General features: G+C 48.3%; 1 protein-coding gene across 1 annotated transcript in view; it reads left to right on the forward strand.

Annotated features, from left to right (window-relative positions):
• The first annotated feature begins 630 nt into the window (after window positions 1–630).
• LOC126547987 (nose resistant to fluoxetine protein 6-like) overlaps window positions 631–27,816 on the forward strand; it is an 84,617-nt gene continuing 57,431 nt past the window's right edge. Inside the window, exon 1 of the mRNA XM_050196051.3 lies at window positions 631–1,239. Coding sequence (XP_050052008.2) covers window positions 918–1,239 — 322 coding nt within the window. The 5' untranslated portion in view covers window positions 631–917. The remainder of the gene's footprint in view (window positions 1,240–27,816) is intronic.

Below are 27,816 nucleotides of genomic sequence, written 5' to 3' on the forward strand. Positions count from 1 at the left end.
GCCTTAATAAACTTATTCACACAACTGTGTGTGCGGAGGCAATACAACACTCGGCAATAGCAAAATATTTTTTGCCAGCGCACACCTGCTTTGCGCGTGCCGGTAATTGCTTGCCGGAGGTTAACCACCAGTACACGGCACTCAGTCGCAGGTGCGTTCACAACTGTAAGCACAGAAGTAGCAGCAAGCATGGATGTCGCGCAGCCGGGACAATCCGGCAGCCGCAACCGCCGCAGCAGCCGTGTTCCGCTGCGCGGCTGCCGGAGAAGCACGACCGAAATGTAGACCGTCTCCGCGGAGGAAAAGAAAGAAATAAAAATTAACGCGTGGCCGCTGAGTTCCTGCGGATTCTGCTGAAGATGGCCGCGCACACACACACGCGCGGTCGGCCGCCTTGTTGTCCACGTTTCCTTCTGTGCCCTCGGCGCGACAGCGAGGGTCCCCTAATTTAGGTCACCCTCGTGAGTTTCTTGCGCGTTTTCTTCCCTCGGCGTGTGTGGGTGCTGTGCAGAGCCGCGCGACTCCCGCGCCGGCCGCCGCTTTCCTCCCCGAATTGTGCTTTCCCCCCGCGGTGGCCCCCTCCCCTTTCCCCTGGTCACGTAAACGGGCCTGCCATTGGCGCCGGCCAACGCTGGCTGGCCGACGTCAGCGTTTCTTTCTTGCCGCGCGCACGTGCACCTGGCCCGGTCCACTGGCACCACCTTTCCACGGGGCCCGGCAACGCTCCAGAGATCCCACGGGTGGCCAGCGCCAGTCGCTCGTCTACACTCGGCATCTTCGGGTCATGAGCAGCGGCCGCCGGCTTACGGAACGTTGAGGCGCCATCCGTCCAGCAGTAGCCACCAGCTCTCTAGCGTCTCGACCACCGCGCGTGCTGGAGTAGTACAGGTCCACCCGGCATCCGCACCTCTGGCAGCATGGGGCTCGGCCCGTGGAAGACGACGCTCCTGCTACTCGCGGTGCAGGCGGCTGTAGCGCAGACGACGCCGGATGAGACGACGACCCTGCCGCCGACCACCGACGTTCCGCCGACGACAACGCCCGACGCAGCCGAGGCCGTGCGCCAGTCGTGGGCAAAGGTCGAGTCGATGCTCAAGTCGACGGTGGACACCCAGCTGCGCCGGCTTTTGCCACAAATGCTGCGTGCCAGCGGCGAAGCCGGCATGTCACCCGAGTGCCAGGCGGCCAACTTCAAGGTCATGCTCGGACTGCGCCAGCTCAAGTCCTGGGCCATCAGACGTGAGTGCGAAACCCGCGACCGGTGATGCGCGCGCGCTGAGACAAGGCTCGCAGTGACAGATGCCCTTTGCCCCTCATACGAGCTAGAATATATTCCAGTTCATCCTAGAATATATTCTAGACGCATTCGCGATTATGTTATTTATAAAAGTGTCAAAACGCAGAAAAATCCAAATAGGTGAAACAGTCGTCGTTCATGGTAAAGCCACTGTAGTTTGGGTTCCCTTATGAATTCGTTCATACGTTCAAGTATTTCGCATATAGCTAACACAACGGGCAAACAGTATGTTTGCTTCGAAATGAGGTGATTTATTTTGATATGTGTATACGTACGCATAGGAAACACGCTACTCTCGCACGTTATTGTCTGCTTTGGAAAAAAAAAAAGACAAAACACTTTCGCAGATGGCGGAAGTTTACAGAAGGGAGTTCAAAGGCCGGTAATCAAGTTTCCGTGACTTCTGTATTCATGTACAAAGAAATGGCTCAGAAACATTGTCCCTCTAATTCAGAAGCTGCACTCAAATGTTGCTTTTTGTCTCGTAGCATACTGTTCACGCAGAGCTGTCGTACTCCTTACGATGACAACATCAATCAGTCAATTCAGTGGCTATACAGTGATGATCCGCGGAAACAAATTCACGCGCTTTCAGAAATGTTCGCCCAATTGAAGCATGGTTGAAGTTACATGTGCCTGCTCACAACTGTCACATTTGTCTTAGACGTGGTTTTGGCCGAAAGTTTATGCCGTTTCTAGAGTGCGTTCTCTGTATAGGTAGACTGTGCTACTCAATATCATCGTTCAGTTTGTCGCTCTGCGTACTGGTGTGATTACGAATAGGCACATTTATGGTGACGTTGAATGATGGATTGAGCAGATGTCCAAACAGAGTGGCTTCTATGCTCTCTCTTCTGAGAGTAACACTACGATTATGCCTGGACTACTTGGCGTTATTTATCCCAGTCGCATTTCACGTTAGCCACCAACATGGTTACCAAATACTACCGGAAACATCTCCGCGGTATATAGAAGCGCTGCAGTGCCTTCTGATAACAATTCAGTACATTTTCGCAGATACTTGGTGACAAAACTTGAATGCCGTCCGCAAATGACCATGGTATACGAGGCGAGCTTCTCGTTACTATACCGATCGCTATAATAAGTGGCGTGCACCCGAACACCGGCTGACGTGGAAATGTTCTTACATGAGAGAAGTTTTGTGAACACGGACCCTGAGGTATCGTAGTTTCTGTTTGCCAGGCTTCCAATTTCAGCAGTGGGTGATCCAAAAACTGAGAACTGGCGAGAAAGTGTCGGGTAGGAGCAGTGTTGTCTTCTTTTAAGGAACAATTAATACAGTTTCACATATACTATCTTAAACACAGCGTTCTTGCAACAGTAATGTCTCAGTTGGTGTCATTCTTTTTTTTTCAGTGTACAAAGACAGCGATAAGCTTTTACAGAGCTTGTTATCCACAGTAGCTCTAGAAAGCGGCTAAGTATATGCTGTATAGTGGTCGGCCACCGGCTGAAGTAAGTAAACCTAAACTATAGACCACATGAAAAAGAATCTGACTGAAAAGTGGTTCTATCATTCGGTAGTTTGTTTCTTGTTTTTATCCTAGACAGTAGGATAATTGTGTTTAATCAGGGCCGTGCAGTGTTTCGGACGTTGTGAGTGTCCATGGTTCTCTTAAACACTTCCAAAAGAGACGTCTGTTTGGTGAAGGTTGCGATAGAGGCTGTTCACGGCTCAGCTTTGCGCTATACCTCGCTGTTCGCTTTGAGTGCGGCCACTAAAAGTTGCGCGTGCCTATTTGTACGTGCGAAGCTCCTGCACGGCGGTATTCTACCATTGTTCCGTGCATCGAGCCGGCGTTTCAAACCAGCGCCGCACTACCTTCCCTTCAAGCTACTACTTTCCGGAACTACAGTTCATTAAGCCCAGGTTGCCGTCAATTAAATGCAAATAGTATGGTGCGATCAGCGTGTTTAAAAACGAAAACAATTAATAGATGTATAACCGTCATTGCATATCTCCTCAGAGGTTGCCTCTGTTGGTGTGTTCAAAGTTAATCTTCAAAGTACTTGAGCAGCCAGGATAGTTTTTTTTTAATTATGAGGTTTTACGTGCCAAAACCACTTTCTGATTATGAGGCACGCCGTAGTAGAGGACTCCGGAAATTTCGACCATCTGGGGTTCTTTAACGTGCACCTAAATCTAAGTACACGGGTGTTTTCGCATTTCGCCCCCATCGAAATGCGGCCGCCCTGGCCGGGATTCGATCCCGCGACCTCGTGCTCAGCAGCCCAACACCATAGCCACTGAGCAACCACGGCGGGTATTTTTTTTTTTTTTTTTGGAAGGATGATTTCGTTAATATCATTCGCTAAGCTCAGAACATAATGTGCTTGTTTCGTTTTGAATACTTCGTTGAGCATTCGCTTTTTCAGCCCGTGTGCTCTTTTGCACTCTGAAAAAAATTGTAGGTAGTTTTGGGACTTAAGTCCTAAAGCTACACTTGACACCGTGGTGGAGGGCTGCGGAGGAATCTTTTCCGACTTAAGCTCTTAAACGTTCACTGAGGTGCCATCGCACTGGCGTTATTGCATGCTTTAACCCATGCATGCGCGATGCTTTTTGAAAGACACAAAATACAGGAATGCGAGTGCATACCGCTCACAAACACACATTTGAAAAGTACTTGAAAGAATCGTAATAAAAGAAAAAGAAGTAAGAGAACTGCACCGTTAAGGAGATAAAGAAACAATAACATAGAATCACGACCAAGAGTACCTTCGTCGACATCGTCGACAGCGAGACGGAGGCGCGCATACCAGAGCTCGGCGAGAAGAGTACACTCGCCTTGTCGGCTCGCGCTAAAAAGGAACGGTGCCCAATAAGACACGCCCGTGAAAGACGGCGTTGATTGGGATCGCGGTCTCCCTTGTACCAGGAAGGAAGCTTCCGACACGCCGGCCGGAAAGCACGATATCGGTGTCCCGTGGACACCGCGCCGTGGGCCGCGAGGAGGAGAGACACCGGAGCTGCGTGCAGCCGGGCGATCGCGCTCACTTGCTCAGCGCGCGGCGGCCACCGCTAGAAAATCCGGAAGCTGAGCGCAGCGATTCGGACGCGAAGCGCGGCCGGCGCTACGAGGAAAAATAGCATAAAATAAAAGCAGTCTCGCGGCCACGCAGACGCGGTCATCGGACGGTGCGTGCGTTGCGCGAGGAAAGCTGCGCGGGCAGGAGACAACTGCCAGCGCCGACAGAAGCGAATGGAGATTGACAGCCTCTGCGAGAGGAATTCGCGACGAAGCTGGAGCCGATGTTTTCTGACCTTTTCTTTTTTTTTTTCTCTCTCTCTCTCTCTCTCTTAGCGTGTCCGTAGGGCAGTAGGGTTCTGCCATCTAACGCTCTTCATTTCACGCTATTCTGCTGTATAGTTTAACCTTTCGCTTCCAGAATTTAGTTCGTTCGCATATGACAAGTTCCGGAAATCACTGAATGAGGTCACGTGGGGAAAGCCGCCACGTTCTTTGCAGGAATTCTCGCCTTCATGTCCGCGGCAATCTTGGCCGCTCTGCTTGCGCGGGCACTTTTGATGTGTAAATAGGGGCAGGTTGGCAGGAACCGGACGGGAGAATAGAAGGCGGCGACTATCAGAACATGCGTTCCTTCTAATGGGGCGTCGGCCTTTGTGAATCATATTCTCTTGTACATGTATACTGATTGTTTTCACCCACTTTGCACCTTATCTGCCGATGGCTTGTTGACAGCATATCTTTTTTTTTTTTGAGACTGTTAGTGTCGACAAAGGTTCGTCTACATTGTCGCGGCGCAATCACTGGAATGCGAGCTCTTCTCCACCCATGGCACCTTGGCTACCGAAAGTGATCGCCTCTCTTAGAAGAACGTCGATAACATTTATACTAGTGACCAGAATTGCTGCCTAATTTTACGCGAAAGAGAAACGTTGTGTGGCACTAGCTTTTAGGTGCCATCTTTTACCCTTCATCTTGTTGTCACAACTTACAGTCCCAAGCTTTGAAACTAGAGAACGCATGACAGGTATGCTCTCCATATTAGCAAGATGCTACTTTGGGGTATTATTTGCTGCTTTCTTTCGAGTGTAGTATAATCATTCCATTTAACCCTGCGCATTTCAATGCGGCGGAAGAAGGGCACCTTATACTGTGCAAAACTTTTCTGGAAAAATGATTTTCCGGTAGCTGGCCTGCCAGATAATTTCTGTAGTGCTCTGCTTTTTGTTTTCGCTGCTTCCGTTTCTAACATATTTTCTTTACATGAGGGGAAATTTGCTTAAACCCGCCATTTATGTGCCAGAAGAACGGAAATTGCCAGCAGCAGAACATTTTTTATTTTTGTTATGTCCTCCAACGTACTATCTCGTTTATACCGAGCCAAGTAACATTAGTCTTAGCCTTAATATACGATGTCTGAAAAAGGCATCGGAAGAATGTGTCCTCTTAGTTATTAGAAAACGCGAGTGCTCTTAAACAGCAGAACAAGGTAAACGCTGATGGAATGTAAACATTGAATGCACGTTACTTCCTGTATGCAGGTCACTTACCCAGCAGGGTTCTTACGCATGCTTGCACGAATACCTCATAGTAATGCATCAGCAGCCAGGTCATATTTGACCAATTATTTTTTCCACTTTGTAATACTGTAAATGCTAAGACATTTATCTGGTAAGCAGTCGTCGAAGGAATTACAAAGAGGAGTTATACTGCCTTACGGTGACATTGTACAAGACGAGAAATAGGAATACCAATGAGGCACATGCAATTTGGACATGCCGTTCAGTTTTGCTAGCTCGCTCTTAAGCTTTTATTATTGTTATTGTTGTTATGATTATTATTACTAGTATCATTATCGTTATTATTAATATTTATTTATTTATTTATTTATTTATTTATTTATTTATTTATATTGCACTCCGTCCTGTTTACACCATTCGTTTGGTGCGGTACTAGTATCAAGAACGTACCTTTTGTGATCACTGCTTTGTATTCAAGGGCTGAATAGATTAAATTATGAAGTTGTTTATTTGAAAAATAAAAAGAGAGAAGGAATGAGATAAAGACAGGAAAAGAAAGGAGAAAGGCACAACATATCACATCACACGCAGAGTCTAGTCCATAAGTTGACAAGAATTCCAGCGCAGCTTTCGTAAAAAGAATTGGAAAGGATGACGAGTCATTCACATCCCGTGAAAATAGAACGACACTGTGCCAAGCCTAGCTATTTGTTGCGCATCCGAACTATACTTGGATTGGAGCCTGAATTGAGCTCGGCGATCTTCACCTTGCGTCGAACTGCATCCACACATTGCACAGAAATATCTCGCACGCAATGTACATGTACGTTCAGCGTAGGTTTTTCATCCCCACAACCACCACCACCACCATATCGCTATCGTACTCTTTCATTAGCCGTCCTTGCCTTTAATTTAAGCTCCTCTTCCTCGCTCTCTACAACTCATAATTCAACATCTCTCTTAAGAGAGCAACAGTTTCAGTATAGTACCACCATAACCTTATTTTAAACAAGATCAATATGTATATATCAGCACAAAGGGCCCCTGCAAGTAAAATACGCCGGAAGCGAGAGTGGAGAAAGAGGAGGACGACGTGGGTCCTACGATATGAACAGTTATTTGTGCCTTGGCGATCATTAAAGCAGGCCCTGAACCCTCTCCGGAGATTACAATATATATATATATATATATATATATAGAGAGAGAGAGAGAGAGAGAGAGAAAGAGAGAGAGAGAGTACATTGGGAAGGAAATGACAAGAGGAAATATCACCTCCCGTTCGACGCGTTTTGGCGCCGACGTCGCTTCCACCGCGGTAGCACCCGTTTTCCTGCTCTATAGACACCGAATTCACTCCCGTAAGTTCACGTGGTGACGCCTGTCAGCGGCATGTGTTCGCGTGACTCGATGATTCGGGCATCGGCGGAGGACAGCGAGCAGCAGCAGCAGCGCCGTGTGGCCGACCGCACGGGGACGGCGCGTCCCCGAGACCCCGAGAGGATTCGGCGCGAACGTTGGGCGTGTGCGTCCCTTTCGCGTTGGGCAACCGAACGCCGCCTGCGGCTGCAGGTTTCGCTGCCGCTTGCCTCCACCCCGGTTCCGGCCGCAGCAAGGGGGTCATTTATACGGGAGCGCGCTCGGTATCGCGCCCCGGCGATTCCGGTCAGTGGAACGCTTCGCGGAGCAAACAGCCGAGGCACTTTGCTCGCCGGCCCCACGACGGGGGGCGGGGGGGGCTGGCCTTTCTTCATCTTGTCAAACACCGCGCGCGCTGATCATCTTCTATCTGTGCGTGCTCACTCACTCAACAGACGTCTCGCCCTCCGTTAAAGTTGACAAGGGGTTGCGCGTCCGACTGCGAAAGGGGTCGTCATTCGTCATTCTTAACATTTTGCCTCGGCCTGTAATTAAACACTGACGGCGCCGCCGGGAAGCTTCGCTTTCAACAGTTGCGCAAGACAAGAAAGACGGCTGCGCGAGAGGGTCGGCCCTTGTTCTTGATTTTGAATATGCGCCATTTCGTGTTAGAATAATTATTTCACGGAAGATGGCCATCTCTCAAGAGCAACCATCAGTGAACTTAATCACCCATTCAGCCAACGAAAGAAACAAAATCACTCTTGAGTCGTTTCACGTTTCAAGTCCTATCGATATTTTAGAGGTGTTGGTGATAGTTTCATGTAAGGAGTGTGACAGTGTCCGCGGCCACGTGTATTGCGACGGATGCACCAAGGGGAAGTGTGCTAATAAAGACTCACAAGAATGTCAAGCTTACGCTTCTACCTTCCAATGACTCGTGACGAGGACAAAGTGTGTGTCACCAAAGATACAGAGGGGAGACACAGGGAGCTTAACAGCGCCAGTTTGGCGAATTGGTTGAGCATCGCGAGCGTGTAAACACGGTTAACAGGCGTCGTCATTTCTTTTGTCGATGTTTCTTAACGGCGTTTACACGCTCACAGAGAGGTTAACCAGATGCACGACCGGTCTGCACCAAATGTGATCAAGCAAAACTGCCGAAACACGTCATGCATCCCAACAAGTTCTTGCGAGCGTGTGCATTTGCATTTCTATGTATTAGTGCGCAACTTTCTTATTAGTTATGGAAACAACTATAGTGAGGCAAGGCTAACGGCCGAAGAAATGGCCAGACAGCACAACAGCGTCGTAGTCTCATTTCACGTGCGCAAGAATACTTCGACATAGACAAATAAAAGAAGAAGAAAAAAAGCGGGCAGGAGTGCAGTAATTTGCATCTGCAGGTTCCTTTCTCCACAAGCGGACAGGCCGCACTGGGAGCACGCGGTGCAGGGAGCAGAGCAGCACAGCAGGGTCGGCGGCTCTGCGTGAGCGTAGAGCAAGCGATCCGGGACGCTTCTGAAGCACGGCGTGTCCGAGCGACCGCCACCAAAGGCGCTCCCGCGTACATTCTGTCCCCGCTGACAGAACGGAGAGGAAATGAGGCCGGCCTAAAAGACAGCGTTCCGGACCGCGTGGAACGAAATGCCCTTCGCTGCCAGAGAGAGCCGGAGATGTCGAGAGCGCCCGCTCGAAGCCTACTTCGTTGTCGTTTTTCTCCGAGAGCGCTCTCTCGGATCGGCGTTTCCATGCGAGAAGCGTCCAACTCTGAGCTGCTGCAGTTGCTCCGTTTTCAGTTAGCGAAGTGGAGCGGATGGGAACATGTCGAACTGGTGCCGCTATTTTGGTAACCGTTTAAGGTAAACACGACGGAGCTGGCCGCTAGAACACGCAATGGTCACGTGTTTCGCCTAGCACGGCACCGTGCCTTTCACGCGTTCCTGATAAGCGGTGTTGGCATTCCTTGGTGCCCTCGATCTCGTGTTCGCCAGCTACGCCGACTCCGGAAGTGATTTTGCCACACGATTCCCGCCGCACTGGAGCTTACCTTTTATATAAAGCTGTACACAATGCTGAAAGGGTTGCCACGTCACATAAGCGGCGTATTTCAATATTAAGGCACTTTGTGTCGTCCGCATATGAGCGACTGAACGAAAGAAAAAAATTTTTCCGCCCGGAACGCGAAGCATTGATGCAGTATCTGCCGAAATGTAGTTCGCAGTAGCCCTTAGAAAGCAAAAAAAAAAAAAAATGTTCCAGCCGTTTTCGTTAGTGGAAGTTGCACCTCCCGGTGGTGAAGTGGAAAGACTCGGATTTTTCTTCATCCGCGTACCTATCCTGATTTAGCCAATGGCTCGACTAAAACTACCCTTTAGCTTCTTACTGCTGGATTCGTTAGGCTTTTCTCAAATTCATGTTGCGGGTACTCAATTATTAGCTCACGCGCTATCCTTAAAAATAAAGATAGAGAAATGAAAAAATAAAACTCGGTCTCTTTCCACTCTGTGAAGAAGGATGACCAGCGAAGCTGTGTATGTGGGCCCCTTAATGGCGAACTGCACCTCCGCCGCGGGTCGCCCCGGTATTGCACGATCTTCGGGATGGGCCTACGTAATGACGTTTCATTCTAGTAAGGCCACGTCAATCACGGCGCGTACTCGACGGCACGAACGCAGGCGGCGTTTGATGCGGACGCCGGAGGAGAAGGCTCAAGTTTTGTGTAGACACACGGACACGACACTGGGGGAACTAGCCCTTAACAGCTTCGATGCAAAAACAAGACGACGTTACTGACATCGAGTAAACATGCGAAGAAGCCGAGTGCTAGAACAACAAGACTTATAAAGATAATCAGACGTGATCAATCGTTGTAGTCACATGTAGAAGTAGAAACCCTAATTTAGCATCACCTCCCCAACTCTGAAGGCGATGTGATTGAACACGAAGGCACGGATGCCAGTTCTATGCAGTACACATATGCTGAGCGGGTGTTAACCAATCATGCCAGCCATACTGACGCGATCGCCCTCTCCAGTATCAGTGTTTTCCACTGCTGTAGTACCGACAGACTGACTGAGAGGTAGAACCGTGGACTCTCAGTATGTTGGTCGTAAGTTCGAACCCTTGTGGCACTATGAGAAATTTTCTTTCGTTGTAATCTTCTTGCAAAATTGTTTGGGATTCCAGCGACGAGACTGGCAGATATCAAAACAACCAGGGGCCCATAACAGATATCGCTGTAAGAAAAAAAAGAAGCCTACCTGGTTTGGCGTGTATAGCAGTAATCTTAAGAACAAGTGTCCTGAGCCGAAGCTTCAGCTGCTATGAGCAAGGGAGAGATGAGAGATGGAGCCCGCACGTTTTATACCTAAAGAGGAGGTTTGTGACAAAAAAATACATCTCCTTAAATTTCGCGGCGGAAAGTAATGGGGCGCATTGGTGCGGTCAATGTTGGAGTTTTATAACGCCTTCTTCATCGGTTTCGCAAGATACAGCCTCCCTGTGCTTTGTAACACCTGCAAAACAAACCTGCGTGTACTCCAGGGACTACAAGCTCAAGCCCTGTAAGAACGTATCTCCGTCTTCCGAAGTGTGCGTTTACAGCACCAGCGATTGTCACAGCTCGAGATCATCCAATATCAACGTACATAGCCACCGACGCTCTCAGGGCGCATATTTGGCACGTTGCCCAACTACCTTCTTACCATCTTGCTGATTTACCTGCAGGCCATACACAACTTTCAGTCGTATAATTGTTGCCAATCGTACCTCGTTGCCTTTGAACTACATGCCTGCAGCAAGACCATCCTTACCTTTATGATGCCTGCACAAACCTGAAATGCGCCTCACCATCCCAGGAATCACGAAGAAAGCTAACATGCCGTTGTTTGCCCTGAAGCAGGCCACATTAGGACTTTTACACGAGAAGCACAGTGGCCGCGCACATGTTTACATCGATGGCTCGGCCACACCTAGAAGTTCAGCTGCCGCTGTCGTGTTACCAGCAAGATCAGTCAAAATACAGCAAAAAACGGGACATGGATCATCAACGACAGCTGCTGAACTGGTAGCCCTGCTTGCGGCTCTTCATGTCATTCAGGAGGAACCTCCCCATGCATGATCAATCTTCTGTGATTCCAAGGCAGTCCTACAAAGTGTACTCTCAGAACTGCGCCATGGATCACATCAGCAGCTCATCGCAAAGGTCAGAGAAGTCCACCATCACATAGTTGACGAAGGACACGATATAATATATCAGTGGTTGCCTAGTCACTGTGGCATACATGGTAATGATCGAGCGGACGCAGCTGCCCGATCTGCCCATGACGGCGTCAATTGCGTTGCCATTCTTCTTTTGAGAGCCGACGCAACGAAAAAAACTTTCCGCACTTGCGCGTGAATTAACATTAGCTTAATGAATTCATTGGAATTCACAAGTGCACGCCGTCATACCCTGGAACCTAATTTACAGCTCCGCATTCCGCCCGACCTTCCACGACGTAACTGCACCCTTCTAGTCCGTCTATAGCGTGGAGTAGCATTTTCAAATGCGTACTCCTTTCTTATCGGAATGGCTAACAGCCCACTTTGTGAATTCTGTGGGTGCAATGAAACAATCGCGCACCTTCTTTGTGAGTGCCCTCGTTTCAACCCGCAAAGAGCAGTCCTCTCCGCCACCCTAGACCAACTGGACAAGCACCCACTAACGGAAAACAACATCCTTGTAAATTGGCCTACGGGAACATCAGCGCGATCCGATATGAAGGCGCTACTGCGTTACTTAAAAGGCACGGGACTTTGTGACAAATTGTAACTGCACACTGTGTGACGTAGGATTGGATGGTGACACCGCTTATCACTAGGAACGCCTTCGCAGACTGCGTGACAGTGCCCATAGAAACAGTTCTGTTTCTATGGGCACTGTGTGTGTGTCAGTGCATGTTTTTTTTTCATCCTTTGTCTCTCTCTCTCACCTATCACTTCCCTTTGCCCCTCCCCCGGTACAGGGTAGTTAACCGGAGATAATCTCTCGTTAACCTGCCTGTCTTTCCTTTGCCTTTCTCTCTCTCTCTCTGGAGGCACTTAGGCTATCTAACGGAATGGCACAATTAGGAAGGCTGACATCGTGCGCAAAAACATTGTCAATTGTCTAACACCCGCTCAGTATCTCAGCATTGGGCGCTGACTCCGAGCCGTCAGGTGGCCCTCCCTGGCCGAGAGAACTCCGCTGGCCGAGAACTCTTGGCCAGGAGCGTGAGGACGGGGGTTTTTCTGATTTCCCTGAGTGTCAGGGCGCTGCAACATCACGCCAGCTACTCCACTCGGATTCGGTCTTCGCCACATGAAGAGCGGACTGCATATTTCTGACAAATGCTGTTCGTCATTTCTGGTACATCGAACAGGGTGTTCAAAAGAAAGTGGGATACGATCGTAGACCAATGATGCCAGGGGCATACTGCTGCGAGCTATCACGAGCAAGTGTTTTTGTATTGCGCTTTACAGCGAATTTGTCTAGTAAACTTACTAAAATCTGCAAATATTCGTTTAGATTGAAAGGTGTTATTCGAAAAGTTTTCCGGGGGCGTCCAGACAAGGACTACACTCTGCAGTTCTTCGAAGTATGCGCTATGAACTTGAAGTATTCGCTGTGCAGTTGTCTGCCAGAAGTTTTTGCTTAAGAAGATTTTCGTTTGTTTGTTTGTCTCGTGGATATGAAAAAGAAACTAAAATATGTGCGGATCAACGCCGCACCCACCACGCCATTGACTGCAGCTTGTTACCTGTTAGTCGAGTGTTTTCGTTTAGTTTAAATTTCACGAAGCACGTTGCCCTTGAAAGAGCATTGCTATAACTTGGTAATTTTCTAATCAGGCGCACTGCCAAAAGCACACCGACCTTGCTGTATGGCTTATGATTTTTGCTGAATTTTTTCCCTGATGTCATGAGTGGCTTTCGTCGCCGGCGTTCAGCTCTGGGCAGCATCTCAGACCTTGTCTCAGCGCTCGAATTTGCTAAAGGAAACAAGCATTCCGCCTACATGCTCTTTCTAGACATACAGCAAGCTTTCGATTCAGTTCCGCATAAGACGATTATTTTCGCTCTTGCAACCGTGGGAATTTCGGGTCATCTGCTCCGCTTTGTGCATAATTTTCTATCGGAGCGCCGGATGAAAGTGCGCGTCGGAGGAGTAACTAGCGAATACCGAAATGTGAAGTGCGGTGTCCCACAGGGCAGCGTTTTATCGCCAGTTTTGTTTAACGCCGTACTCGCCGCGCTTCCAGGTAGTTTGCCTCGGGAGAGTGACTTCCCTGTGAGCACAGCTGCCTACGCAGATGACATTGCTCTGTGGATAAGCGGCCCTTCGTACCTTGGTCCGCGGCTTTGTGCAAGCTTGCAAAGAGCTCCAAACGCGACTTCGGAGTACTTGGGGGAAGTTGGCCGGCTCATATCATTTGCTAAATCGGCTGCAACATCATATCACCCTAAACAACGCGCTCGTCGAACAATGAGCAGACTGTACCTTGACGAAACGCCTATAAGCTGGATGCGACAACACCGGTATTTGGGGTTAATTGTGGATGATCGCATCTCTTTGCGTCCTGCCGTTAAATTTGTAGGACGCAAATCGCACTCCCTCCTTAAGTATTTGGCCGCCTTGACTGCCAGAGGTGCAGGCTACGACCAAACAACGGCTCTCCAGGTGTACCAGTCATCTGTACTCTCAGGCATCATGTATGCTTTACCAGTCCTGAACGTATACCACCCAGTTTGATGGCCCAACTGGAACGAGATAATCGCGTTGCCCTTCGACTAATGCTTGGGTTACCTTGTGAGGCGCAATCTGTTGCAGTATTCACTGAAGCGCGTCAGTTACCCCTGAGGCTGCAAGCAGACCAGAGAGCTATATGTCATATTGTGCGTCTGCACCGTGCATCGAATGGTCAATCGCTCCTTGATCGTCTCATTCACCGCCTGTTATCTCGCATGGGAAAACTGGCGGCATTATTTATGAATATTACTGACATTTCTGAACATGCTGCTTCAGTTACGCATCCGCCTCCAAAAGATATCACGAAACTGGTATTCCCCATTTACCTCACAATCCCTGACATGCACAAAAAGTCTGATATGCCTGTTTCGGCGATATTCCAATTGGCTCAGTTTCACATGTTCGATAAGTTTCCAGATTATCTTCAAGTATTCACAGATGCACCTGTACACAGCGACGGTCAAGGTGCCTCTGCACCTTTTTTTCTGCCCTTCGACTCAAGTAAGGCGTATCTTTCAATTACCTCATCCAACGTCGTCAACAACTGCGGAGCTAGCAGCAATTAATGTTGCATTGAAATACGTGCAAGAGGAGTTAACTACATTGAAGATTGTCATTTTTACGGACTCTCGCGCTGCTCCTAGCAGGTTACAACGCAGTGAGATTGATTGCTCCGTTGTGCGCAGCATTACTGACACTGCGAGCAAAATTTCATCACATGGGGTATCTCTCGTTGCTCAATGGATACCTTCACACATAGGAATAATCGGAAATGAAGAGGCTGACCGACTCGCTTCAACTTGCACTCATAACAACTGTGACTGCCCAGAAATTTTGTGCAAGCTTGATGACGCTCGTCTGCTAATTTCCTACCTACCTAATCAAGCAGCGTACAAATCAGCGCGTCGCAAATGGAACGTTGCCGCTCCGTGTTCGCGGCCGAGGCTTGCCTCGTCGCGCTAGAGCACAACTACTCAAGCTAAGGCTTGGCTGCGTGAACGTGCACGAACGTTTATACAGACAAGGGCGTGTGGCCAGTCCATCGTGTACGTCTTGTGGCTGCTGCGAGGCACTTCAGCACCTTATATTTGAGTGTCCCGCTATCAGTGCGCAGCGCCTGTCGCTAGTGAGAGACTGTCATCTGCTTGGCCTGCTGTGCACGACACTCGACGAATGTTTGTACCCCAGTGGTTGTGCGTCTAAATGTGACCATGCTCATTGCGCTCTACTTACTATTCTAGAGTTAACTAACTTAGGTTCACGTTTGTAGCGTCGAAACTATTCTATTCAACATTCTGTAGTAGCGTGACCTTCAGTGACCGGTCCTACTGTGTGTGATCTGTACTGTGTTCTAATTTATTCTTTAGATTTGTCCTGTTGCTCTTCCTTTCCTCTTTCCTCCCCTCGTTCCTATCTTACATTTCTGTGTTGCTGGCACCTCCCTTCTGAAGAGCAGGCAGGCGTTGTGCCCCTTCCGGTGGCAGTTGCCAGCCTGCTCCTCGCTTTCCCTTTCCTGTTAATTGTATGTATGTGTTCAAAAAAAAAAATAATAATAATAATAATAATAATAATAATGATTACCTCTCCTTTTCAGTTGTCCACACTGTCTAAAGTACTTACAAACAGTGCTCTCACTTCATTCGTGCCAAGATATCCATACATAAATAAGCCTTCTAGGCTCAGGTTGATTGGTCATATATATATATATATGTGTGTGTGTGTGTGTGTGTGTGTGTGTGTGTGTATACATACGAAATGACGAAATAACGAAATAATAATAAGAAATAACGAAATGCTGTTTTAAATATAGTAGTAATAATGCCGTACCATTTCGCGCCTTGAGAAGGTTCTGTTTTTGGTAGTTCAGGAAAAAAAAAAGGAAAATCTCCTTCGAGGGAGTTCGTGACTATGTCGCTCATTTGATAGGGCCAACGAAAGCGAAAGGGAGCATATACTCTTCGCGGAAACAGGAACAAAGCTCGCAGCGCGCGCAAATGTGACTCGAACAGCAGACTTGGCGGGGAAACGCTGCCGCCGCTGACCTCCATATACACAGAGCTGGTCTACGACGTGGAGCGCAGCTCTTAACAACAGCGACGTCGTTAAGGTCGAGATAATAATAGAGGGACCTCAGGACTCATAGAAAAAGAGAATGAAATGCTGGGGGCGCCTTCTACGTGATGCGAGCCCGCCTCGTTCGAATGTCTTCTTGGGTCACGAGGAAGGCAAGGCACGCGCTGCATCGGAATTGGCCGCGGAGTTGAGGTGAACGGGCGCCCTTTGCCGCGATAACAGCGCGGTGCATGGGTCACTGTTGCGGTCACCGTACGGCGCCACCAATCTTGGATCACGATTCGTCCGCTATAGCGTCAGTCGAAATAGATTTAAGCATCCTCCCTGAGCAGCGTTTCTCCTTTCCGTTGCGACTCAACATTGGGGAATATCGCATACTACTTATTGACACAAATGGCAAAAAGTAAAAAAAAAAAGAAAAAAAAATATTAGTTAGAAGGAAATAGTCCAGAAGGAAAAATGGCAACCATGCAGGCTATCTCATATCTTTATGCGTGCCCCTATGTTACGCGGTGTTCTTTGATTCATTTGTTCGAGGAAACAAGATAATAATAGTGGCATTTAAAAGACAGGTTTCATCGCAGTGTAATGCCTTTTCTTTTATTACTGCGGTCTTGTGTTCAGAATATAAGATCCGATTTGATCCAGTGACTCGAGCGTTAGTTTTTGAAGTTTTGTCTTTGTTTTTCTGCTTGTATGTGTTAGTGTTAGCGCGTACCAATGTGTCTTCTTCATTTCTTCTGTTTAATTTATTCATTTTTTGAACAATGAGTTTACATGTTTCATATAAGCTAGTAGGAGGAACCAGTGGAGTTATGCTTCCAAGGGCTCTAGTTGGACCCCATTTAACCCTACCGAGCTGCATAAAATGCTGGCACAAGTTTGCCGCCGACCTTTCCACAGTGGTATACGTAGTTATGTGCGTTCTTTGTCCCGCCTATGGCCAACACACGGCCGTACAACACCCAGCGTGGACTGAAAAACGCAACTGAAGCTTTTTTAATTAGTACGGTATGAAGGGGTCCCGCAGCTTTTTCACTGATTGAAGCACTGAATATTTAGCCGGTGCGATTGAAAGAAACATTTAGGGGTGTTCCGCTGTATATATCTAACGCGCGTTTTGCTTCCTTTACTAAGAATATTTTTGTAAAATATAGTATACTTCCTCTCCTTCAACTACGATGGTTAAATAATTGAGATATAGCGCTTTCAAAGAAACTAAAATAAACAACAGAAGAAAGTTTACGCTTTCACCAGTGAAAATTTGTTAAATTAGCCGGTTATGGTACAGTCGCGCAAGTCGCACAGGGAGGCAGATGCGCTCGCGTTCGTCGTGTTGCTATACTTCAAGGAGATTGTTGCTGGACAGAAAAACATACAGAAAAAAATTTTTAGCTAGCGATCTTCTGGGTTATACGTTGGTTACTCAATAATGGCCGCATAGTTTTGACGGGGGACAAGGTTGTAATTGTAATAACTTTACAACAATTGTGTATTTATAATAGCTAGCCGTATATTCGTAGCTTGGAGTTCCACGTTTTTCTTTTGCTTATGTTGAAAACTTAATGACTCAGCTGTGTTATCGGCCTGGTATACGAAACTAAAAAAAAAAAATCATTTACATAGGCTCCGAAGACGCTACGTAATACTCTTTATAGACAGCATCCGCCTGCTTAGCGAACTTATGCTATTAATAAAGAAGAATTGTCATGCCTATAAACAGTTATCCTTCGCGAGTGGCTGCACGTGTTCATGACTGCCGGGTTGGCGCTGCCTTCCCTTGAGCATGCGCATTAAAGTTTTGTATCTTCTTTCGTTTCTCCCATTGTGCGATCCTTCAGTTGCTAGTCTGCGTTGTCCTCTTCGTCCCGTCGTGTGTCCGTGTTTGCACGCTCGCCTTTCAGTAACAAGAAGGAACTCGTCTAACACCATGGACAGCGTAGAACTGCGAACAGTGGGAGGCGAGGCGCGTCTACGATGCACCCTACACAACGTCTGTTTACTTCCATCAGCGGCCGTGCGGCGCCGGTGACCGCCACCTCCGCGAACGAGCAAACCATCACGCGCAGTTGTTATTAGCACTCGCGCGGCGTCGCTACAGCAGGCAGCTGTCGGCCCGGCGCCTCATCCATCCGGCAGTCCGGCGACTGCCGTGCCTGTCGGCCGCCGCCGAACGCGTACGGCGGCGGGCACGCAGGGCCGACTGCTGGCGCCACGCACTTCCTTCAAGCGGGCTTTGACTCCACTAAGCACAAGGAACCGCCACGCCGAGTGAACCGGCCGCGGAAGAGCCGCGCAGCTTCCAAGACCGCGAGCTTGCCATGGGCACGGGGGCGGCAGCGAGCGCCTTTCTTTTCTCGGCTTTCGTTATGGGCGGCTCTGCTGCTGTTGCTTTCTTTCGCGCGCATTGTTTTCGGGACGGGGCCGGTCAGTTTCTCTGCTCTCGCCGCGAGCCCAGTGCAACGCCGCTACTATGCGATGATATAAGTCCGTCTCCCTGAAAACGGTTGCGTGTGTACTTGTTTGCGCCTTCAGCAGGCCGACGCGAATAGCAGCAGCGCGCCGAATTTTCTTCTTTCTCTGCGCGACTGATAGACGTCGAAGAGGTGATGCCGAGACACCGATACATCCTATAGTTCTAGCCCAGTTTCGCTGTTCTCGCGGAGCGCTGTTTTGCTGGAGTACTCCAAGTATGGCGGGTAGCTGGTCGGATTTTCTTGCCCACGCCTCGGAGAAGGTAGAACAAGAATGTACTGAAACTGCTCACGCTTTTTACACTACGCAAAATACGGTTGAGCTGAGTGTATTCTCAACGATACACAGAAAAGCAGACAACTCGCGCGCGGCACCTGCGAAGCATGACTTTTTGAATGGATTCGCCGTTTCCATGGACAGACGGGTTAAAAACAACACGATTTCATGATGGACAAGAGCAAGCGGAATCACCGCAACGGCTCAGTGAATATACAGAAAGCCTGCATTCTCGAATGTGAGTCCTCGCCCACTCAGCTACGTCCGTTTCGTTCTTTCAATCCTGGTGTTACAAGAATTTAAGAGAGCTCGCAGAATTCCTAAGCAATACAGGTGCATGTAGCGTGCAGCAGCCTTACTGTGAAGCGAACAGCGCCGGTAATGGCGGGAATTTCGGTGATGGCACACGAAACGGTGACAAAACTCCGGAGGAGAAGTTCTGAACGCACGGCGCGATCACCGTTTTTTACCCTGGTTTTATCTACATTCAGATATTTTATAGCTTCAAACATAAAAGACACTTGCTATCCGCAAAACTGAATGCCTACTTACGAGATAAAGGCGCGCGCAATGACATTGAATTTTAGAGTTATTAAAGAAGTTCAACGACGATTACGATACTCCCTAATGTGAAATTTGAGCGCAGCTATATACGTCTCTTAATTTCGCCATATAGTGGCAGGGGCGGACACTCTGTCTCGTGCAGCACGTTGCAAACGGAGCGAAATGTGGCGCGACTTCCTCGCTAATCGTGACGCGTGGGCGCGATTCACGGCTGCTGCCGCAGACAGACCTGCACTCATAAATCGCTTTGTTTCCGTACAGACGACGCGCGCTAGCCTGGCGCCATCTCGTAACCATCGTTGCACAAAGCCTGTTATGCGCGGCACAACGCTCTTCTCACACTTTCGCCATACCCTCCTTCTTCGCTTTCCTTCTCGCGCTCGCTTTGCTATCGCCGTCTTTCATCCGCGTTCCCTCTTTTACCCTTTTGCTGTGCTCGTTCGTTCGGTACGAAGACGCTGAAGGACGACGCCGACGCTCGCCGTGGAAACGGGCGCCTAAGAGCTGCGCTCTAAAAATTCGTAACGCAATTTATGGTCGAAGCTAGGAGGAGGAGAAGAAAATAAAGAGAGAAGACAGGGATGTTAACCAGAAATGCGTCTGGTTGGCTACCCTACTCTGGTGGCGGGAAAGAGGGAATAGAAAGATAGACAGAGGGAGGGGAGGGGGAGGAAAGCCGCGGTGAGCTCTCCCACCCACGCGAAGGGCCTGAGAGAGTCAAAGGCGTTCACATAGGTCAGTTGCCCTAAAGAAAAACAAAAGTGCCCTAATAGCTTTGTGGGCCGACGAGCGATGGGGACGGTTTCAAGTAGCACCTGCACGGACAACGACCGATCGTCCAGTATGGTCTAAGCCAAATATAATATATGTATATGCATATAACTCATACTTTCAGCCACCTCTCTCTACGCCTGTGCGGAGAGCACCATTTTGTGCGTGTCGACCCTTTCAAGAGATCGCCGGCTAATCGCGTTGCGATCACATTCTTATTGCGCTTATTTTGCTCATATCTCCTATCAACTATGGAATCAAGAACGAAGGCTGAACACATTTCTTCTGATGTCGGTTGCACAGGCTGTTATTGCAAATACGAGAAAAGGGTCACAGCGCGTATTTAAATTATTTCAAGAGTCGAAGGTCTTATTTACACGCTGTTAAAGGTACATACACGGTTTTTATTAGTACTGGCGTCATCGTCCAAAGAGTTGGAAGTGTCTGTGGCATTTTTACAACGCAAGCTTATCCTTCCACTGAGCATCCTCAAGCACCAATGCGAAGATAGTGACAGCGGAAGTACAGTTTTCATTGCGCCGCGCGCTTACGCGACCTTCTTTGTCTTGCGTTGGTCATCAAACGTCGTAGTAATTGTTTCCTTTGTAAGTGGGAAGGTGAGGTAATACTGGTTGTATTCTTGTTTTCACCAGCCATTACAGCATGGTCGTACGAAGCCCGATTATCACAGTTGTCAAAAAGAATACGAATGCATAAATATGGCCAGAAATTAGAGACGCGATCAAGCTTCGGCGATTATGGTACTGTCCTATGGAAAGCAATATCCCAAGTGTGTGAAAAAAAAAAAAAACTAAATGAAGCCGTCGCTAAAATTACCGCAAAAGGGACAATATACAGCAAGATAGATGCATGGACATGTCACACTCGTGACGAGCTCTCTTCATGACGTGGAGGGCAACGTTCGTTTCTGCTTTGAGTGTTGCAAGGACTCTACATTGAGTAACTCCAACTGGCTCATCGACCTTTTGTTAGATATTTAAACAGTTGTGCCTGCGACGACAGCCTTTGTAATGTGTACTCTTTACAAAGTCATTACGATCTGGAATATATAATTTTAAAACGAAAGTGCACCAAATGTACGGCAAATGCCCTGTACTTCTCAGGACTGGCGTCTGGTATTGACATGCCCCGAAAGAAGTTTCTGGCACAAATGGCGCTGTTCGCTCAAGCATTGCGGGGAATCTTTCGTCGGTTTAAAAAGAATGAAAACATAGGTAAGGCAAGAGGCAAAATAAGAAAAAGAGCTTGGTGGTGCAACCCATCGCTCCGTTTAGGGCGACGCTCATAGCATCCGTCCGTCCGTCCGTCCGTCCGTCCGTCCGTCCATCCGTCCGTCCGTCCATCCATCCATCCATCCATCCATCCATCCATCCATCCATCCATCCATCCATCCATCCATGCTGACTCTCTACTATACAGATGCACGGTTATGCCGCCTGTGTAACTAATGAGTCTCATTCCCACTACGCAATTTCGCTTGCTGCCGATACCTCTATTCGCGATATTTTCGGAATCATCGTTCTGTTGTGCTGTGGCAGGCACGGTGACATATACGAAGTTAGTAGAAAATAAGGAACACACGACAAGCGAAGCACAAACTGTCAACTGAGGTTTAGTCGAAAAAAAAAAAAAAAAAGAATATTGAAGAATAATTTTTAGAAAGAAAAAACGTTAAATACGCACACAAATTTGCCGCGTGTGAAGTAGGAGTTGTTTATAAGATACCACTCTCGTGAAATCGCGCTTACGTTGGACAAACAAATCGGTGCCTAAACGAGATGCTCTGGGAGCACAGACACGCTGTCAGCCTAGTTATAGCACCGGGAGCTTGGCTGCGCATTGCACAAGATGTGGTTGTGTGCCATCTTTTGACAGAACGGAAGTTCTGCTCAGAGGCAAGAATAAAGTAACAAGAGCGAATATGGGAAGCCCTTTCCATGTCGTAGCTGCTGCAGAAGCTTGCGTAACCGAGCCGTCATTGTCCCTCTCTCACCTTCAAACTAAATTCTTAAGATAATATTCCTCTTTATATTCTCTAGCGAGACGCCCGTCAGATTTGCCTTTACACCCTTTTATCTTCCTTTTTTTTTGCGCATCTAAACCGCGCTGCTACAGCATCTACGGGAATAGATTCTTCTTTCTTGGCAGTTTGTGCTTCCCTTGTCGTGTGTTCCCTGTTTTCTATTAACTTCGTGTGGCACTGTGCCGGCCACTCTGCAACAGGACTACGAAGCTACACCAATTAGGCAATTTTCAAGCTCTGCTTGTTTTCATTTTTTTTTAATAAATGTATTTAAGTAGAGGTTGATGCCTATGTGTGGCGCCGGCTACTCCTCTTCTCTTACGTGATAGTTATCGTGGAAAAGTTGTCAAAAATCACCAAACTGGACAAATAAACACATGTACGAGCATTCACGTACTAAGTCTCAGTATACTGCAATATAATTAAATGTTCACGCAACAGATGAGTTCACATAGCATAAATACTCACGAAACCGAAATGTTCACATGCAACACATTAGCTCACACAGCATAAATGTTCACAAAACCAAGATGTTCACACAGAAGGCGTTGGACATATGGATGCCGCACTCTAAATGCAACAAATACAAATGCTCCATGAACACGAAGACACAATGAACATGTAATTAAGCGTGCCTGTTAATAATAACAATGAATTGTTTTCATTTCTTTCCGAAATTTGCGCAAGGACACGGGTCCGACCTACCGGCGTGTTTTTCGTACATTTGTTTCAAAAGGCGCAAAAGCGGCCGGCCTGCCATGGTTGACCGCAGGGTGCTGATGCTGAGCACTGGACCTTGGTTTCGATTGCGGCGGCAGCATTGCGTTGACAGCGGAATGGAAAAGAAAAAAAAAAGATATATGGAGAAAAGAGAGAGAGAGAGACAGTTACAATAATCAGCAATTTGAGATAGAGTTAAAGATACCCAAGAGGTAAAAATATATCCGGAAATCTACCTCTACGGGGTCGCTCATGTTATAAACACCGGATCTTAATGTAAATCGACACTATCGGCGAAAAAAAGAAAAAGAGAAAAGAAATCGCCACTTCTATTTTGCACTGTCACGATGTGCAGGCAAGAAGCATGTTCTCCAGAAATAGCGGGTATACGGTATACGCGCGTTGAGGAAGCCTTTGTGAGCGAGGGCGAGGCGTTGCCAGTTACTGCTTCATCACTGCTATGATCTGTCATTGTAGTAATTGTCCTATATCGACGCGCAAAGGACTTGGTTCTGTCTTGTTTCGTCTCGTGAAGCGCTCGGCAGTGTTTTGGGCGGCATAGGTATAAAATGTAGCAAGAAGAGCGGTATGTGCACTGCATTACAGTCGGCACCATCCTTAAACCACTCGGGTGTTTTTTTACTGCGATAGCTAATATATGGGCACTGCAGGCGCACTTTTGCCATGGGAGTCGGCGTCACAGTGAGGTTCTGTATAAAGTCTAATGACGATGAAATCGTTGCCGCGCGCAGTATGCTCTATGTGCGAATGAACGCGTGCGAGGGTGAGCCGGCGATGGCGGCTCACACTTTATACGGCCGATAAAACTACTGTCGTTACTTCGTGTAGCTGTCCACTAGTTTTCTATCGAAATAGATGCTTCGCCTTTCAGGGGAAGCTGAGATTTTCTTTAACGCCTGTTATTCCACTAAGTTCGAAAGATATCGCCAGGCTGGGAAAGCTAAACCCTTCGCGCAAGGTGCTCGCTGGTGTTTCTGTATGTACGCGACGCTAAAGCCCTCGCGCCGAGAGACGAGGCCCGTAGACGATTACGCCGATTTGTGTCGCGGCCATGTCGACCCGCATGTCGCGGTCGTTGCGTAAGGCGTCCACGCACGCCTTACTAGGCGGCCTGCAGAATGCGTGGCGCGGGGCGCAGGATCAAAGGACGAGGACAGGTTGGCCCGTGCGGGACAGTTTCGCCTCTACAGTCGTCGCCAATGCTGCAGTAGCTGCATGCAGCCGATTGCTCGTCTGCGCCATCCGAAGCGTGAAAACGGACCGCGTTGTAGCCGTGCTTCGGGCCAGACAAATGAGTTTGTTGACCTCGGCCAGGCCCGTGCCGTCCGTGCTTTGTCTCGGGGCGGACAAAGAGTAGCGGCAGTTCTCTGACCAGTTCGTTGACCAGTAGCCGAATAATATTCGTTTGCGACGCTCGCGCAACTTGACGGCCTGCAAGGCGGAGCGGGGCGAGTCTGTGCGCAAGCACACGCGGGCTGTCGATCCTGTGACCACATCTCTGTGGTCGCAGAAATGAACGAGCGTTGCTCTGTATTTAGCTGAGCGTGCTAATGTTTGAGAGTGGAGATCACGAAACGAGTGCTTCTCTCATTTTAACCATGGCACTCGAGAAAAGAAGTCTGAGGCGCTCGGGGGGGGGGGGGGGGGGGGGATTACGTGAGCGAAAGCCGCGAGGAACGCTTTCCTTGGCAAGTCGTTGAAGTTGAAACTTATTTAAAGTAACCAGAAAAAAAAAAAATGTATAGGCACCTAGCTATGGGGACCAGTGAAAAGGCAAGAACGCTTGACAGGACGGCTGCCCCTGGAAAATTCAATTCACCCCAAAGTGACACAATGCTCAGTATTACAATTTCATAAAAAGTGTTCATGGAGCAGAAAAAAAAAACTCCGGTATCGCGCTCGCCATTTACACGTGCACTGACTCAGCCGTGGTAATCAGCGACTCCCAAGCGGCGTGTCGCAATTACCAAAACAGGAAAAATCTCGAAGCAAGTCCTTAGCATCCTTACTGAAACCAGTACGCCTTCCAGAGACCTACATCATGTGGACTCCGGAACATGAGTCCCTGGCGGGGAACAAAGCGCTGACGACGCAGCCCGAGAGCATACAAGCCGGGCTTTCCTGCTAGAGGGGACCAGAAAGGCGACGAGGCAGGAAGATGTCGCCGAGAAATACGCCAGTATACTACAGCACCATAAACTCGAACGCAAAATGTACCCCTACCTCACCGGAAACTCAACAGAGAAGACACAGTTACTTTAAGAAGACTGCAAACGAACTCCTATGCTAACGGTATGTTATTGCATAGGATATATGCAATGCGATTCTCGTAACTCTGCAAGTTTTGCCGGAGTTCCGGACACCCTGCACCACTTGGTAATGGAGTGTTCGGGGCCCGCGGGACCCCCTCGAAAACCGAAGACGGCGGATGAAAAAACAGCCGATTCAGACAAGATGGAAGAGGGCAAGGAAGAACTGTGGGAGTCCATGCTGTCTTGCCCAGGGCTGAATGACCAGCGAAAGTTGGTGGGCCGGGCCAGGGTGGCAGAGAGAGCCCACGGATTCCTCGAATGAGGAAGTCGCCTACCTGAGGGCGAAGAGAGATCTTTCTCTCTATCGCTAGTTCATAAATAAACGTTTATCTCTCTATATATCTCTCTCTCCGGTAACGGCGCGTACATTTCAAGTCACGCAATAACTACGCTGCTACCATGGCTCATGTGCTCACCATGCTTCTTCAGATTTCATCGGTGGCTACATAACTCACATTACGAGCCCGAATAAAAACGCGGCCATTGCGAAGCGTTAAACGGACTTCGCAATGCTGAGCTAGCGTATACGTCCCGCCGAGAATAATACGTTTTTGTGGGCGTCAGTAAAAATCATAGGGGAAAAAATACGTGGCACTGAAGACTTTGCATAAGCCTATAGTTTTATACATTTTACAATATTATGCTTTATGTACAAACGCTTGTATAGTTTCTTGATGTTGTAATATAAATCCAGCAAGACTCTTGAAATTACGACGCTTGAAACGTCGGCAAGGTCAGTTAATAAATATGCTGCCTCTTGTATATTTACTACCGTCTGTAATGTTGACATATACAATCGACGTGCATATTCTTCGTTCATCTTGCGCATTTCAGTAAAAGTGATTTATTGTTCTTGTGTAATAAAGGATGAGCTAGTGGGAGAATAGTTGGATTATTAAGACTAATATTTGATAGCACAGAAACTAGGGCGAGTTTGTAAGACTGCATGGTTGCATGCTTGTTATATAGCGCGTAGCGCGTGTATCCGTTTTTTCTCGCTGTGTACCACTAATACTCGCGCAGGTGAACGCGAGGCTTTTTAGGACCCTATTATAGTGACATCAGCAATTGATAGCGTTGTAATTAGAGAAATATAAATTAGTTATCGACGGAAATACACCTCATTAAGTTTCAACCTCGAGCCAATCCCCCCCCCCCCCCCCGTCTCCCCGGAAAGAAAAGTGAGAAAAAGGAAACGATTATTCAAATTAATGCGCCATCTGCAAATGGGTAAAACGTGTGCGCTAAGAGGATCTTTAGTCAGGGGCTGTGGTACACAAGACAGATAATCCAGAGACGAATATGGAGCGAAGCAAAGCCAGATGATTCCAGACTTGAGAGATCATTAACTAACTAGCACAGAAAAGACATCGGACAACAGTGAGAAGCACACATGACAGAACGCTAGAGTTCAGCTTAATGTTTACTATATGCAAACAAACATAGGGTTCATGGGATGCGTGGAATCTAGACGCAAGGAAGACAACATTAATTTCTTTCCTTTTCCCTCTAACGTCTCGGAAGAGAGTAGAAAGAATGAACTTTTATTTGGAAAACAAGTCGGAAATTCTTCCTCAACGAGTGGGGCCCTCATTCCTGGGGAGGGATACTGTAAGAGTCCACGGACATATCCATTTCATCTGCTGTTGAGGTTCTGATTGGCTGGGCTGCGCTGCGTGCCCGCAGCCGCCAGGCGCCGCAGCCAATCAGGACTTCAGCAGCAAGCGAAATAATTATGTCCTCTAGGTGGACTCTTACAGAATACTTCCCCAGGGCTCTACTGCCACGCGCGAATTTGCGAGCCCGCTGGATCAGCCGCTGCTGATCCTGTCGGCTTGAGCTGAGCAGCGCAGACTCCCAGGAGGGTAGGGTTGGGTATAAGAGGAAACACCCGGCGGGTTAGAGCATTGCCATGTGGAGTGGTACACCGCGAGTTTGGCCCCACAGTAAGGAAAATAGGAAGGGTATTATTTGGGATGATAGATAGGTAGCATGTGGGAACAAGGGAAGGAATTGGTCCACAGTTGCCGCCAGGCAACTGTGGACCTTGCGTGGCACTTGCGCCACAAGAGAGGGGCAAAGGAAAGTGATCGCGGAGAGTTAACCACCTTCGCCACCAGGCACTTGCCAGCGGGCACGTGAAGGCGCAGACTTTACGGCTTGGCCCGCTTCCCGCGGGAGCTCGCGGTGAAATCGGCGCGGAACAAATCGATGGACAGGTTATTTTCCAGATACGAACACTCTTTCTTGATGACAGCCAGAGACGGGGTGCTTACACACATATCACCGGCTTTTTAATGCAAAACGCTACAAATATTTCTATATCGATCTGCTTCTTGAGCCTGTTCAGTACACCAGTGCTTTGAAACTGCGCAGTGCACGAGCACCTACGGCAATGATCAGCCAGATGGCCACTAGCCGTTAAGAACTGACAGCTGCCACATGTTCCCACACAAAGGCACCCTCGCCTATAGCTAGTATATCTCGTTCACGCGCTGGCGTAAAGAGTCCCGCATATTCTTCCCTTCCTGTTGTCTACGCATGGAATGTTAATGAGACAGAATTTAGGACTACTGTTAGAGATAGCCGAACAAATAACACGAGCAGCAAAATGAGCTCATCACA

The sequence above is a fragment of the Dermacentor andersoni genome, chromosome 1 (genome assembly GCF_023375885.2).
Source record: "Dermacentor andersoni chromosome 1, qqDerAnde1_hic_scaffold, whole genome shotgun sequence".
In the NCBI taxonomy this organism is placed as follows: Eukaryota; Metazoa; Arthropoda; class Arachnida; order Ixodida; family Ixodidae; genus Dermacentor; species Dermacentor andersoni.